Source organism: Mus musculus, chromosome 16 (genome assembly GCF_000001635.26).
Source record: "Mus musculus strain C57BL/6J chromosome 16, GRCm38.p6 C57BL/6J".
In the NCBI taxonomy this organism is placed as follows: Eukaryota; Metazoa; Chordata; class Mammalia; order Rodentia; family Muridae; genus Mus; species Mus musculus.
Genome location: NC_000082.6, coordinates 33,724,836 through 33,740,979, shown reverse-complemented (window position 1 = coordinate 33,740,979; position 16,144 = coordinate 33,724,836). Strand labels below are relative to the sequence as shown.

Genomic DNA, 16,144 nt, shown 5'->3' with positions numbered 1-16,144 from the left:
TGGGCTCCTTTGTTTATTGTTTTTAAAAAAAAGTTTGTATTTAAGGGGAAATGTTTAAACGGAAAAATCTCACCAGGCAAACTTTGCAAAGCTGGCACCAGGGAGGAACTCAGCTTCCGGCACCTCACATCTGACTTCTCTGAAGGCTTTGCCAGTCAATGAGACTTAGCAGAGAAAAACACCTCCAAGTATAAGGAGTATCCAGGCCATCCTAGGCTGGGAAATCCCACTCTGATTGGGTATTTTCTGGAAGTCAATGTTAAGTTCTCCTTCCATCCTGCCCACTGATCTAGGCTGCTAACGAATATTCATTGCCAAAAGCAACCAGTTCCTGCCTGCTGCCAGATTTCTGCTTGAACAGGGAGGGCAGGCCCCGCCCCTCCAATGAGGAGTGGCTTTCTCAATGAACGTGTCTCATAAAGCCACCCAAAAGGACCATGCAGAATCTCACTTAAATCGATCCTTGGTGATGTGAGTCTTCTGCATTCACCGTTCCCATGGTCTTTCCTGGGCATAACATCCGTCAAGATAGACAATGAGTACTCAGTAAGCCAAGGCTGAGGCCATGAGGGGGGATTTCCAAAGTCTCTAAATCCCAGGAGACCATGAGGACTAAAGGGCTTTGAAAGGAGGGAGATGGACATTCTCTGAACTGAGGGGACAAAGCCCTTCTCGCCAGCGGCAATGTCCAGAGCATCCTAGTGCTGCCCGGATGCTAGAAACCCAAAGGTGTGCAGCACCTGCTGGTCTAGCCTCCTCTCTAGCTCCAGAAAAATTACCAAGAGCCAGAGCTGGATCCTTTGGCAAAACCTAGAGAAGATCTGGAGGAAAAACAGATGTGAGTCCAATTTTGGCTACTAGGCATGGCTGTCTTTATGCTCAAGGGACTGGAAGGGAACACAGTGAGGATGGCCTCCTCATGGGGACAAGAGTCTTTCTATAGGCCACATGGGGGCAGTCCAAGCAAAGCAGCTGGGTGAGCGAGCACTCCTGCTAGGGCAGGCTCTTGCGCATCCACACAATCTTGCCAACTTGATCTGCAAAGCACAGATGCACAAGCTGGCAACAGAAAAGTACCTTGGTCCAATGCTGACCACGCCAAATGCAGTCTAGAAATGGTTAGCAAACTGAAGGGTGCCTACCTCACTGGGAGGAAAAATAGTACCCTGGAGCCCTGGGCATGAGAAACAAAACCATACAACCAGAGAGCCTCAAAGTATCCAGCACCCTAGAACAGGGCATGAACTTTGAACAAAAACACTCCAACTCTGTTATGTTCAGCTCATTTCCCCCCAGTTACTAAGTAGCCAGCCCCCCAGAGCCTATCTCAGGGTGAAAGCATCAGCTCCCAAGCTCTGCAGTGCAACTGTTCACTCGAGGAAAGCTCTGGACCAGCAGTTACAACATCCTGACCCACTGGGAATGGCCTAGACTAACCAGCGGATATGGCACCAAAACCTGATACCTTCAATTTATGTCTAACATCTGGATGCCAGATGGGGGAGACTTAGCCTAAGCTCTCCTTCCTTTGCCAGACCTCAACCACTGGTCCAATGAGCTAACCAGAGTACACTTTGATCACCAAGAGGGACTAGCCCACTGTGTCTAGGGGCGGTTCTCATTCCAGCAAAGTGTTCTTCTCCCAGCTATAAAACTATCCCTGAAAGACGCAAGTCTGTCTTCCAGACTTGTCCTGAGTCACCTTTCTCATTGGCCTTACCCCAACACAGGGCAAGAGCCTCCGACCAAACAAGAACAAAGGAAGGGAGAGTCCTGTCATTACGGCACTCCTGGGAGCATCCTGCCATGCTCCCTCTTAGTCATTCTATGGTTTTATGATAGAAAACAAACAAAAGATAGGTAATACTGCATGAGCATAGCTCTTTGTTTTTTCTTAGTCATCACCATATAAAGATTGTTGGATCATTGGCAACTTGACAGACTCTATATGTCACTTTCTGTCTCCCCAGGAAGCGGGAGTAACAGCTTTTGGTTCCTTCAGCTCCTGTAATATCTTCCTCTCACCCTGGCACTGTATAGAAGAAAAGAAGGAGCCAGATACCAAGGAGCTGATGCTGTAAAAGGCCATGTGTAGACAGATGTGTGCACTGAGTGTCATGAAGGCTTGTGCTTATAACTTCTAAAGACAAGCTCTGTGAAGGAGCTTTTCTGGGCCTGAGTCCCCAAACCTCCCATCTCTAAGTCTATGCCTACCTGCAAGAGCAGGTTTCCCCCCCTAGAGGACTCCCATCTTACCTCGAAAGACCCGCCTCTGAGACCCCAAGAGCTGGCAGACTTCAGCAGAGGACCTGCAGGAGTTGACATATTTCTGGATCCTGTCTGCCAGGTCAAACAGTGTCACATTGGAGGCCAGGGCAAAGGTGGTTTTCAGTGAGATGAAAACTGTACTGGGCTCCCTGTGGGCAAAGTTAGCAAGGCCTTAACTGACTTGAAATGACATGTGGGTTCCAGGTAGCTTGCAAAGTACATGTTACTGCCATTCTCCACAGAAAAAATAGGAGAGTATAAAGGCCCAGAGACCGTGGTCTTGGGTTACCCGGTGTATTGGCTGTAAAACAGAGACTGGCTTTATTTTGATCACTCATTTGGGAACAGTACCACTTCACACACACACACACACACCCCCCCCCAATTCCACAGATCAGATCATAAGCAAAAGAAATTCTGTTTCTCACCTAGACACATGGGCTGTAGTTCGGATATAACCGGGCAATGTTGAAAAACACACGTTTAGCTGAAATGAAGAACCCGGTTGTCAGACAAAATCCTTGAGCCAAGAAACAATTTCCTATTTTCAGGATAAAATAGGTAGTTTCTATCGCCACCAAGGTATCAGCAGGCAGTTTGACTCAAAGCAGTGCGGCCTTTGTATCCCCGCCCCCCTCCTAAATATCTTTCTGTTGTTCCCCAGGGCAGATAGTGGATTAGTAGGGAAATCTCAGCAGGAAATGTTCAGAGCAGCATCCTCGAAAACAAAACATCTTCAAAGGAGAAGATCCCTTCTAAGACCCAGGGTTTCAAAAACAAAAACCCAGGCAGCTGTTTATTTGGACTCTGCATAGTGAACAAGTTAGCTGACAAAGCTCAGCTCCTCTTAGCTCCCCAGGTCTGACTACAGGCTCCTCAGAATCTACAATGATGAGTTGACCTGCCGCAAAGGTCCTTCCTCAAAAAGACTCTGTGGGAAATTACATGATGGGGGTGGGGTGGGGGGGTCAAGAGGTCTTTTGTTGGGAACACATTAGAGCTCTGTGCCTCCTGTTTGCCTTGTGCCCACGGAAAGCAGAAAGCCTCTGAGCAACACAACATGTTGTGTCCGCCTCCCTGACAGCGAAGCTCGAGATTCCCTTTAATGGAGCAGAGGACCTCAGCATCTCATCCCAGGTAGATCCACCTGCCTTCAGAGCCCTCTGACTTGGGAAGATGGAGTCAGCTGTGGAATGGTGCCAAACGGTTTGTGGGTTTGAATGCCACATTAATATAGCAATGATTTATTATTACTGCCATATTAACCTTTTACCTAGGTATGAGCAGAATGCCATCTTAAGAAAGCCCATGCTAATGCTTTCTCTGATGGTCATTTAATTCTTCACTGCTAGTTGGGGTCAGGTGTGTCATGGCCCAGTGTATCCTATGGAGATACTTGTCCAAAAAAAGAAACAAACCAACCAAGCTAGGCAAATTGCTTAGAAGGACTACACTATTGCACAGGGCTCTAACGCCCTACAGTATGTTACAAGAAAATATCTCCCTTCAGAATAACCAGGAGGCAGAAAGTATCTCCCTACAGAATAAGCAGGAGGAACAATGAATCTCCTTTGGCTAGAGACGCCATGCCTCTGCCCCTACAAGGCAGTTTCTGAGCTCTTATTCAGAGTGTCCTGACTGACAAGAAAAACTTGGTTGAGCCGAGAGTCCTGGGTCATGCCAGAATATCTGGCATAGCCCCTGTCACTAGCCATGTGATCACACACAATAGAGGGAACTCTGGGTAATATGACATCATCTTAGCCTCTAGAGGGCGTAGGGCCTGAAGTCAGCCACCTGGGCAGTCAACCTTGTCTATAAGGCGACGTTCAAATAAATGCTTCAGACCTCAAGGCTCAGGTAAGCATTATGGCTGGCAGAACTCCATATAGTTAGTCCACACTGCTGCCGAGAGGTACAACAATGTCAGCAATACCATACTGACACAGCAACTAGAAGCTCTGCATTTGGGACCCCCAGACACTCTGGCTCGTGCACCTCTTCCTTTGGCTAATTTGAACTTAAAACCTGTCAGTGCAACGGAACTGATCTGTGACGATCATGGCCTGCAATCAGTTCTGTGGGTCCTCCTAGTGTATTACTGAAATGTAGAGTGCTCCTAGAAACCTCCAGACTTGCAGCTAGTGTAACATAGGTGACCAAGTAGACCGCTGTCAACACTGCTTCTGCTTCGTGTGGACTCAGACAAGCCCGTCAGCTTCCAGAGCCTCCCAGCTTCCCATCCGCAAATGTGTTACCATCCCTCTCACAGGACTGAGCATCTGGCATAGTCCTCGTCACAAATGAGACATGGAAATGGAATTAAAGTACAAATAAAATCTACAGTCCTATAAGAACACTTAATTCCTGGCTAATGAATGAACTCTAATTCAATGTAATGGCAAATCTAATTTCATTTCATCTCTAATTTAGTGTAATGGCAAGTTTCGGTTCCCAAACACCAAATCTTTGACTTGGGCAGCAGTGGAGAACAAAAAAAAAAAAAAAAAGTATTGTCTGCATTTCGTTTCCATTTCTCCATTCTTCCTTCCTACCATAAAAGCAAAGAGGGAAAGAACAGCATCCAAGGCCTCTAGATAATTTACACTGTGAGCTCACAAGCCCAGTTCCAAGTCTAATCGGAATTAGGATCAGGCTGCTGGCATCCTTTGAGGAAGGAGTGGCCTTTCTCCAAGCTCTGAGAACACAGGAGGTCACATCAGGTATCAACAGCAGATGGGACGCTAAGCTTTTCCCTTCATCCACAGCTGACATGGGTGCAGGCATCATCGTGCCTGTTGACTCTGTGTTTGCCCAAGAAAACGGAACAGCCTGGCAGCCTGGCAGCTGGGGCCTGCATATGAAGAGCACTCTTCAGAGCCTAACACCTTTCTTTGATTTCCAAGACTTTTCTTTTTCTTTTATTTTAACTTCAGCGTGAACTTTCCCTGTGAACACTGAAGTAAGTCCGGCGGATACAGACGACCCTAAGAAGTATGCACTTCTGAATGAGATCTGGTCTAGAAAACTAAGGCTTAGCGTGCAGAGCGTTGTAGGGGAAACTTACTGTTTGAGCGATCTCGTTTTCAAGCTCTTGAGTGTTGGAATGGTTTTCTGCAGTAGTATTGAGAAAAGTCTTCTTTAACTTAAACTCGGTCACAAAGGTTCTAACTGCAGAGGAAAACATTGCCCATTAAGCCACACAGCAGAGACCAACGCAAGGCTATGCAGCTGTAATCCCTGGGACGGCCAGCTTTACTCCCCCAAGGGACAGTCTGGGTGTGTCTTGAGGGTAAATACACTCCTTCCTCATCTAGGTGACCAAGGAGTGACACATGTTTGTGGTAGGTTTAGACTCCAAGGTGCTAAGATCCCATTATTATCAGGCATGTAAAGAAAACAAGCCATGTTAGAAACAGGGCTGGATTCAGAAAGGAGGAAAGCTCCCTCATTGTGAGGCCTGTTTCACTCATAAAATAAAATTCTAGGTAACACCAATTTCTGATGATTAGGCCTGAGGTTCCAGAATGAGCAGACAACCAAAAATTAACAGTCCGTCTTTAGAGCTGGCTCTTATCACTCATTATATTAAATTATATTTATCGATTATTATTTATCGTATTAAATTATATCTTATTATATTAAACGCATATCTTCCCCTCAATACAGAAGAAAAATAACCCGAGACACAGGGGCTGCATGCTGAATTCAGAGGAAGGCAGGCAAGGGAGCCAGGGAAAGCAGCTAACATTTCAGAGTTAACTGACTAAAGCCCGTAGTTCTTATTTAACATCCTTCTGCTTGTTCCACAGTTCAGCGAAGCCAGCTGCTTAGGACTCTCTAGGAGCAGCAGGCAGCTCTTTGAAAACACTCTGGGCCAAGGCAAAGCCTTTCAGCACGCTCTAATTTGCATGCCCCTCTGATGTTTACGAACAATGAAGCCTAATGACTTGAAAAGAGAAAGACTAGTCTTTAGCAAAACTGAACCGCTTTCCCCCCCATCTGTGCTACTTGTGGGCGGGCACTCTGCACACAGTCACCTGACCTGCTCGGCTTCACTCCTCACGGGCCCAGGTTCAAATCCAGACTCTTCCCTTTGGAAAAGTGCCCAGGATAAGGGTAAGGCACACAGACGTTCTCTGCCTGCCCGTGCCTTCTGTCTTTAGCATGAGTAATATCATCCGTCCTTTCCTAAACCCTGTCTTTTTTCCTGGAAGGGATTTGCCCAAGGCATTTATACCTCTGTGGAGAGGAGGCTGTGCTTGGCTTAAGTTCCTGCTGATTGTAAAAACAGGGACTTTCAGCCTCTGCTTTGTCTTGGGTGACTCCATTATACAAGAAGCATTTGACTCTATTTCATGCTGTGGATAAAAACACTACCTCCTGTCCAGCATGGGGCACAGGCTACTACATTTCTTGTTGCAAAACTATCAATTAGATTGGATCTGTATGAGTACAGGGCCAAAACCCTTAGTGGAAAGGGAGACCTCAAGAGCTTATGAAACACACCAAGGAAGGGTGCAACAGCCACGCCTGCACCCCATAAAGAGGAGGACACCTGACACTCTTGTGGCAATGGCCCCAGCAACCTGGCATCTGACCACCCAGAATGCATGGGGACTGCATGACCATAGGGCTTCAGCTTGGCTCAGTGTCCACTCTTGCCGTGGCGTTCTCTGTCTCTTTGTCCATCTGGCCCTGGTTCTGTGTCGGATTTCTCCACAGTGGCCTACATGGGTCTGGGCTTCACCTCACAGTCCTGTGCCTGCCTCTAAGCTCCTTTCACATGGACAGTCCCAGCCTTAACCCCGCAGCAGCTTGATGCGTTCCTCAGTAACTGTCCATTGTGGTTCCTGGTCTAACCGCTAAAGGGACTGGTTCTCTTCTCGTCGGTATTAGCTCTCTGACACTCCTAAGGCCTCTTTAAACTCCTTGAACTTTTCTGTGGCCTCTTTAACCCCTTTGTAGCTATTCTGTGACACACACACACATACCCCTTTACCCTGATGTGTAACTTGTGATCTGAGTTAATATTAGTAATTAAATTTGGAATAAGCCAATGCTTGCCACTGGCCAACTGTCAAGGGAGATGAGAATAATTTGGCAAATCAGAGCAAATGAAATTGAAGTAGCTTGTGAGCTTATTGTGACTCAATAAATTCTGACATTGTGGAAAGACACAGATGTGTCCCTGTTTTTAATATAGTTAGTGTATTCAAGACAACTTCCACGTCTGCAGTTACCCCGCCCAGCTTTAAAACGGGTATTGTAAAAAAAAAAAAAATCACACTGATTTACTTTGTGCCTGCCTGCGTGCATTTGCGTGTGTGTTCACGGTCCAAAGCACTCATGTGAAATTCAGAGAACAGCTTGTGGGAACTGGTTTCCTCTTTCTACCTCGTGGGTCCTGGGAATTGAACTCAGCTGGTCAGACTCTGCAGCGGGCACCTTTATCTGCTGACCCACCTTACTTATAAGATATGATTTTTTTTTTTTTAATCTCAGATTTAACTGCCGATTTCACTATTGACCTGTGACAACTGCTTGTTTTCCTAGCATCCAGTCTGGCGAACGCTGCCTTCCATCTGGACAGCTCTTCACACTCGGCGGCACTTGCTCAAGCAGATTATTTTATTCGACATTCCCCAAACCTTGAGTGAGCAGTGAGCAATGTGCAATCTGACTTAACAGATGGGGACACTGAGGCTCTGGCTAGTCAGTGCAGGTGGTGGCTGGGAGCCTAAAGCCAGGCATTTGAAACCATGGGTTTCAAAACACCAACAACAATAACCAATATTCCATCTCCTTCATTCTTCAACTGCACACGTTCAGCTAGTTCCCTGTAGGAGGTGGTTACACAGACCAGGTTACCCAGACTAATTAGAATTAAGAGGGATTCTTAATTTTGACTCATGTCTACATATGTAGACTTCCCCTTTTTAGAAAATAATGCTCTTTTTTTTTGTATTTCAGACAAATTTCATTATTCTTATTTTAGTAGAGTGTCAGCCTTAAGAAGCTCCTTCTGTCTGTGGGTGTCAGAGGTTCATGCAGATAACACTTGCAGCCAACACAGAGGTTCTCCCCCAAACACTGGCTGAGCACTTCTGCAGGAGGCCTCACACTGGGCAACTGTAGCTGTTCCAAAGGCCGATTATCTTATCTGATAGTTTCAGCTTCAAAACTGAATTTCTCATTCTAACTTCTCAAGCAAGCATGGTGTTAAACTCAGCAACCCAACAAGGGTCACGCCCTGTGTGCAAGAACGCTTTTCTAATAATAACCACACTGTGGTACAACAGAAAACTGTGGGCTGGAAACCAGGCCTCTCACCAGCTGTGGCCCATGCTTGGCCTCTGAGCATCTCAGAGCCTCTGTCTTCGCTGCATTTGCTGATCTACTTTTTAACCTGTCGGATGAAAAGCGAATGGAAAACCAAGCAGCTTGGTGGACCTGTCAAATGAGGAACAAACATGACCAATATAGTGGCCTGATTTTAGAGGTGGCTGCGTCACAATGCACCTGTCTGTGGCTAACAACTCAAGGAGAATGTGTGGACAATCAGAATTTTACTCTTTTTTTTTTACTCTAAAATATAAATATAAATAAACAGATAAACACTCTGAAATTGTAAGTAAATAAATAATGTTTAAAACCCCTATGTAGTTGGAATATCCATTTGATTTTTTTTTAACTGAAGGGTAAAATGGTTGAACAAATACTGTTGTGCACAAATGAGCACATTACACAGGCATTAAGATATTTGTCCTTTTTTTGTGACACAGGGATATACTTACAGATATCTCTTGAATTTAATATATAAAAATATAATGTACATCATCAAAGGTGAAGAAAAGTACCGCATCTGCAGGCGTTGGAGTAACAGGCAATGAGCTTCATTTCTATATCCCTGGGTTTTTTTAAGCTTGGAAAAAAAATGTTGGCTTTGATTAGGAAGGAAGCAGTCAGTTGCAAGGCAGACTTAACTCTTACCCAGATTGCATATTCCTTTCTCCAACTGATACCCGACTGGGCATCTGCAGGTGAACGATCCCTGAGTATTGTTGCACGTGGCTAGGGGAGGACAGGGGCTGGAGAGACATTCGTTCACATCTGCAGGAGGGGACAAACAAGAGCATGCTGACGGGGTGGCAGGCAATGGATCATCATTCGGTGCCTACTAAAACCAACTGGCACCGTGCGTCGTGTGTCGTGTGCTTCCAAAGAAGAGCGGGAAGCCACCCTTGTTCTCACGGGGATGGCTGCCTGCCAGGGCAGTGGCAACCATATGAAGAATTAACTATATCACAGGGTGGGATTGGCATGTACAGAGATAAACACAGATCTGGTTGGTTGTTATTGTTAGTGTTGCTTTGAGACAGGGTCTCATCCTTTTATTCCTGGCTGGCCTGGAACTTACTATGTAGATCAGAGTGGCTTTGAACTCATAGAGATCCTACTATCTCTGACTTTTGGGTGCTGGGATTAAGGACATGCCCAGTAGAAACAGTAGATTTTGATGCAGGGAAGAATTAAAGACGTTGAAATTATATTTAAATCATAAATAAGACTAAAGAGATGTCGACCAGTAGATCTTTGGGAAGAGGGTCTGATTCTGAGCTGAGGGACTAGCAGGGTAAATGCCCAGGGCAGGAGAGTGTAGGTATCTTTAGGGAGCTCTAGATGACCCAGTGTTGCAGGGGTGTAGAGAATCTATAGAGCAGAACCAGGCCAAAAGCTTGTGTGTATCATGCTGTGGTCCTTCATATTATCATATAGACAACACACAAGCATCCTAACACTTAAGCAAGAAGATGATTAAACTAAAAATCTTACCTTTGTACACTCTAGAACAAACAGAAAAACTCTTTTAAAATGATTGTTTTTAAGTATGTGTATATATATGCACACATGCGTGCAGGTGCCTGCAGAGGCCAGAGGTGTCCAATTGTGTTGGAGCTACAATTATAAGCAGTAATGAAGTGCCCCAATGTGGGTTATAGTACTCAAACTTAGGTCCTCTGCAAGCACAGTATATGCTGTCAACCCTGGAAATAGGGTCTTACTGAATAGCCCAATAGCCCAAGTAACATTCCAGTAAATGATCCTGCCTCTTACCCACACTGCAGTTCTCCCCCTGCCAGGCAGGCGGGCACACACATCGATACCCACGGCCAGTGAGGTCCACAATGCATTTGCCATCATGAAGACAAGGGTTCACGGTACAGCTGTTGACTAAACACATGGAAGGAATAACACAGGCGATGTCAAAGCAGCTCTGGAAAACATCTCATTCCCAAGGTTAACGCTTGGGTCTAGCTTATGTTTGCTTACTTGCCCTGAAAAAACTCGCACCCACTAAGATAGAGCAGGGTCCCCAGAGGTGCGAAGACAGAGGTGATGGTACCGGGCACAGATGTAGTTTGTGTTCATAGCCAAGTGCTAGATAACTGCATACCTGAATGTAAGCATGAATACTAAATGCTTCTTGCGGGCTGCTTGGTTCAGGACCAGTAATTATATTGCCTTAGTGATACTTAGAAAATTCTCCTGGACTCAAGTAAATGCCAACCTAAAACATGTTCTAAGGTGGAAAGAATCCCCAATCAATTTATCCTGTCTGCTCCAAGATTCACTCTGTGCAGGAATGCACACATATGCACGGCTCCTTTTCTTCTCTTGGACTTTGTCAAAACTCTAGAAACCTCTCTCTGAAAATTCTCGAAACATGTACATTTATTCGTAGTTGTTACACTTTTTGTTGTTTTGATTTATCTTGAGATGGTCCCATGTAGCCCAGGCTGGCCTCAAATTAACTACATAGCTCAGGATGGCCTTGAACCCCTGATCCACTTAACTCTACTTCCCAAGTGCTGGGATCCTGCATGTGTACCACCCTGCTCAGCGTCTGAGTGTCCTGAAATTTAATCAGGCCTCCACAGATTGCCCACCGCCTAGAAAACTATCTTTTAAACACGGGGATGCCCTTCTCAAGTAGTTCACTGCGGTCTTGGTCTCCTAGGCAACCTGGATGGCAGTGAACTTCTGAGTCTTCCGTCTCCACCTCCCAAGTGCTAGGATTACAGGTGTCCCATGCCCCGCTCTTTCCATCTGAATCCATGAGGGCCTTTTTACTGTCACCCTGGAGTCTCCCATTCATTCTCTGCCCCAATGACGCCCACATTCTGTTTTACTCTAAATAGTTAGAAGGGTCACACTCCAGTTATGACATACTTGTTCATAAAGGGTTTTGAGAAGCTGAAAACCACACTATCAACTTGCAGGGAGGAAATACCTGGGGGAGAAGGGAAAGGCAACAGAAGTCACGTCGTTCAAAATAACCCGAAACAAGAGGGCTGCTCTAGACATGACAATCTTATTCTTCACAGCTATTGTTGAGATTTGTCATTTTGAAATTATGTGTACGTGGGGGGCATGGGTAGACAAGTGGGGGGTGTGGGTAGAGATGTGGGCACACTGTTTATGGAGGCCAGGAGTAGGCACTGCATCCCTGGAGCTGGAATTACAACTGGTTGTGACTTTCTCCACATGGGTGCTGGGAACCAAACTCAGAATCACTTCAAGAACAGCATGTCCACCGGGCGTGGTGGCACAGGCCTTTAATCCCAGCACTCGGGAGGCAGAGGCAGGCGGATTTCTGAGTTTGAGGCCAACCTGGTCTACAGAGTGAGTTCCAGGACAGCCAGGGCTATACAGAGAAACCCTGTCTCGAAAAACCATAAAAAAAAAAAAAAAAAAAAAAAAAAAGAACAGCATGTCCTTTAAACAGACACAGTCGTCTCTCCAGCCCCCATACTTTAAATGTTACCTAGCATCACCGATATGCACAGAGCACCTACAGGATTAAACGCCGTGCCCTTAGGTAATTCTATCGTTTGCAGTGAACATGCTGTAAACACCTCCAGCAACTGTAACAGCTAACTCTCGCTTTAAGGGAGCCTGCCGAACCTGGGACTGTACGTATCGGCTGGTGGAAATGAAGATTTCTTTTTCTGGAGAAGCAATTATCTTTTACTTCTTAGACATACTCAGGTCGCTGAGAAGGGGGCGCTGTGGCCTAGCAGTGGGGACAGCTTATGACCGTGCACTCCAGATTCATCCTCACAAACTGAAATTCGTTCCACATACTGAGCTCTCTGCTGCAGCCGACACACACCATTTCCCTCCCTTTCCTGTAACTTAAGGTGCGATCTGTCTCTCCTTCAACAGCGCTTCTCTTTTCCGGAGTCTTGGGAACAAGTGCCTTGGGAACCCCATGTCCTGCTTCTGCCCCCCCCCCTCGTTTGCCTTTTGCCCCTGACACCAGTACCTTCAACACACTGTATAGATAACCCACGAGGTAAAGGAGCGCTGGGAAGAGGTCTGTTGAACATCCTTTTGTTTGCATGCCTTCTGGTTACAAACTAGCAATAGAATTAGGGAGACAAAGAACTCGGGGCCTCTTTGATGGAAAGAAGTCTTTGGGGGTGGGGGTGGGGGGGAAGCCCTGAGTGCTTCCTTGAGCTGACTGACTGGGAAGCTCTGGGTTCTCTCTGGAAAGCAGGCATTCAACTGACCTCTACCTCTAACAAACTACCTAGAGCTTCTTTTTTCTTCTGTGGTGCCTGAGAGCCTGTGGAAGGCTGTGTGTGTGTGTGTGTGTGTGTGTGTGTGTGTGTGTGTGTGTGTGTGCTAGGCAAGTGTTCTGCCGACACTCTGCACCTTAGCCCCGTGAAAGTTACTCCTTCAGCTTCTCCACTGTCCAAACCCACATCTCCACCTGGCACTGACCTTAGATGAGTTAAAGGTACACTTAAAATGCTTGGAATGACAGGCTACAGTTGTATCTTCTATACACATCACACAGGGCCAATGTGTTCTCTCTCCTCGTTCTTCAGAGAGAACCACATAACTTGGGGGATATCAAGAGACAATTAGGCCCATACTGCCCATATTTCATGCTTTGTACTTCAGTGGGAGTCATTCTGGGTCATAAAACAGACCCAGATACTAGCCACACCTACATACCTACACACTCACACAACCCACAAGCCCCTTGTAGCTCTAATGTTGGACAGGGCCTAATGGTCAATGTATTTGTAAGATGCCCTTTACCTGGGGTTAGAGGTGGCAAGGCTGTTGGTGACTGTGAGGTGCTCTGAGCAGCAAAGGTGATATATCTGGAAGTCAACATTTCAGCTGTAGAAACATCTGTGGTTTGAGGTGAAGATGGTGTAAGAAAATGGGATGGACTGGACTCTTCCGCACGGCCCAGCTCTGTGGTCCTTTCTCCTGCTGACGTGGTTGAAGTGGTCAGAGGGATTGGCTGAGTGGTAGGATCCGTATGCTCCCGGTTCCCTTCTGTGGTGATGGCCCCCTCAGTTGAGATGTGTGGCACTAGGATTTCAGGATTGGTTGGGAGATGTGGTTTCTTCGGGGTAGTGTGCACAACTACAGCACCTGAAGTCAAAGCTTCTACATGTGACAGAGTACTGGGACTGGTCACAGGAGAGTGAGTCGTCTGGGGCATGGCAGATGTCAAAGCTGGAGACATCTGGGCTAAACTGGTGCTTGTGGCTGGAAGGGCTGGCCCCGTGGAGAACCCTGTTAAGGCTGGGGACCAAGGGGCCCCTGGAGGAAGGCTCACTGTTACTGCTTTGGTAGAGTCTGTGGGCGGAGACACCAAGCTTGGTGACTTAGCTTCTGTGATGGGTTTCTCTTGTTGTGGGGTACTCTGGTTCTTGGGGTTTGCTGTTTGATTGCTGGGGATCAATGCAATGGCTGATATTGCCGTCGACATTTGGACTGAAGTCACACGTGGCTCCCTTGGCCTGTGAGGGACTAGGGTAGAAGATGGATGTGGGAAGGTTGTTTGTGAGACAGAATATGGGGCAAGAGTTGACACCAGTAAGGAGATGGGTGAAGGTGATGGTGAGGATGTGGTTGTCTCAGAGGTAGACCCAGGAGACCTGGTTGATGGTAAGGCTGATGAGAATGGCTGGGGTTGTGACGGTGAGGGTTGAGTGGAAGGCACCCGTGAATCAGATGGGTCCTCAACAGGTTTGGTACCGGTATCAAGAACCAAGGTGTTTGGCATATTAACAGTGGACGTGTAGGTTGGCAGGTTGGACGTATGCAGAACCGGTGACTCTGTGGAAGACTGAGCAGGCTCGTCATCGTCGGAGGACATGCTACTCTGTTTAGGCTGAGCCTGAGAAGGAGAGTCTGAGATCTTAACGGAAGAGGTTGAGCTCTCGCTGGCCTCTGAGTAGGAGGTGTTATCTGTAATAGACAGTAGCGTCCGTTCTCCTTTGGTGAAAGTAGACGGAACATAGCCGTGGTCTGTGTGGTCACTGGAAGTCCTCTGCCCAGCGTCTGAGCCATGTTCTCGAGTGTAGCTAAGTCCGGTGACTACAAACGGAAAAGACAAAGTTGGGTCAAGGAAACAAGGAATCTTCGAAACAAGCACTGGGCAATACTCTTTTGTGTCTTAGCCGTGAACTTAAGAGAGGAAGATGCTCTCTGTGAGAGGCGATTTCTCGTGGCCAGCACGCTGAGTGAAGATGACAAAGGAAAGCTAATATATTCAGGGTCACTAAGAGTAGATCCTCCCTCCCCCCTGCGAGAAGCAGTGATCCTGACAGAAGTGAGAATAGTGGATAAGTGGGGACTAGAAGCCTAAAAGTAGGAAATGTTTCCAAAGCCCTTCCTCTTGCCCCCTTCTAATAAAAACAAATCGCCATTGAAAAGCTTCCAGATCCCAAACAGTAATTGCCATTATCAAATGGAAAAAGAAACCCGTTCCCAACTTTCCACTCCGTATAATGAGGTATTTCTTCCCAGGAGATGGCCTTCACCGCAGTTACTGCTCTTCTTTATTTTAAACCCCTCAGGCAGGTGTCATCCCATATACCTCAAGCAAGCATGAGGCAAGAGGGGTGGGGGAACCCAGAAAGTTCTTTTCCTAGTAAGCAGTAAGCTACTTCTTGAGTTGCCAGTCAACCTAACCTTCCAGGACTGGGGGTCAGTATACAGACAGTAGAGGAAGGCAGCTGTGGGAAGACACACCTCCGAGAGTTGGTGCCCCGGACAGCAGGCCAGCGTGCTCTGTCACGTTCCCTCGTGGAGTGGGGCGCGCAGGGCGGGTTGCTGCACTCGAGAGGTCAAGGGACCGCAGCGTGCGCTCCCCGCTCCGGGTGGACATTGCAGACGTGTGAGGTGTGCGAGCCCCCGAAGTGCTGTCTGCCAGATCAGAGCTGTCACTCAGCATTGCACCATCTTCCGGAGCTGCAGGCAAGAGAGCGCAGGTAAAAGCAGGGACAGGACTTTTAGCCTCACGTTCGAGCCCAGAGGCTCTTTATCAGTGGCCAGAGGGTTGATACCTTTGTTCTGGTGTCCTGAATTCACAGTGAAGGATGAAAGTCCAACCCAAGGATCCAGAATACTGGATTTCTGCTTGGTGATAAATGATAACAATCAGGGTTGTATCAGTGAAGTTGGTGGCAAGTTAAGGGCGTGGGTTGTGAAGTGTCAGTCACCATAGGTCAAAAAATAGCATGGATACTTAATGAGTAGTAATGGTGCACTTAGGAGGCAGAGGCTGGTGGATCTCCAAGTTCGAAGCCAGCCTGGTCTACAGAGTGAGTTACAGGACAACCAGGGCTACACAGAGAAACAAACCATGTCTCAAACAAACAAACAAACAAACAAACCAAAAAGGCATAGAGATTAAAATTCATATTCTTTTATTTTTATTTTCTCTCTCTCTCTCTCTTTCTCTTTCTCTCTCTCTCTCTCTCTCTCTCTCTCTCTCTCTCTCTCTCTCTCTCTCTCTCTCTCTCTCTCTCTCCACATGCCACAGCAGGAGTGGGAAACT

General features: G+C 46.9%; 1 protein-coding gene across 6 annotated transcripts in view; it reads right to left on the bottom strand.

The window, feature by feature from the left end:
• Positions 1-16,144, bottom strand: part of Heg1 (heart development protein with EGF-like domains 1) — an 87,193-nt gene that overhangs the window by 30,597 nt on the left and 40,452 nt on the right. For 5 of the 6 annotated variants that reach the window (XM_006522716.2, XM_006522717.2, XM_006522715.3 and 2 more), the window contains 7 exons: positions 15,337-15,555; positions 13,384-14,679; positions 10,387-10,503; positions 9,262-9,381; positions 5,336-5,439; positions 2,697-2,755; positions 2,257-2,417 (listed from right to left, as the gene is read on the bottom strand). In XM_006522716.2, coding sequence (XP_006522779.1) covers positions 2,257-2,417; positions 2,697-2,755; positions 5,336-5,439; positions 9,262-9,381; positions 10,387-10,503; positions 13,384-14,679; positions 15,337-15,555 — 2,076 coding nt within the window. Of the gene's footprint in view, positions 1-2,256; positions 2,418-2,696; positions 2,756-5,335; positions 5,440-9,261; positions 9,382-10,386; positions 10,504-13,383; positions 14,680-15,336; positions 15,556-15,650; positions 15,902-16,144 lie in introns of those variants that run through there. The other variant, XM_017317159.1, reaches the window with a different exon arrangement.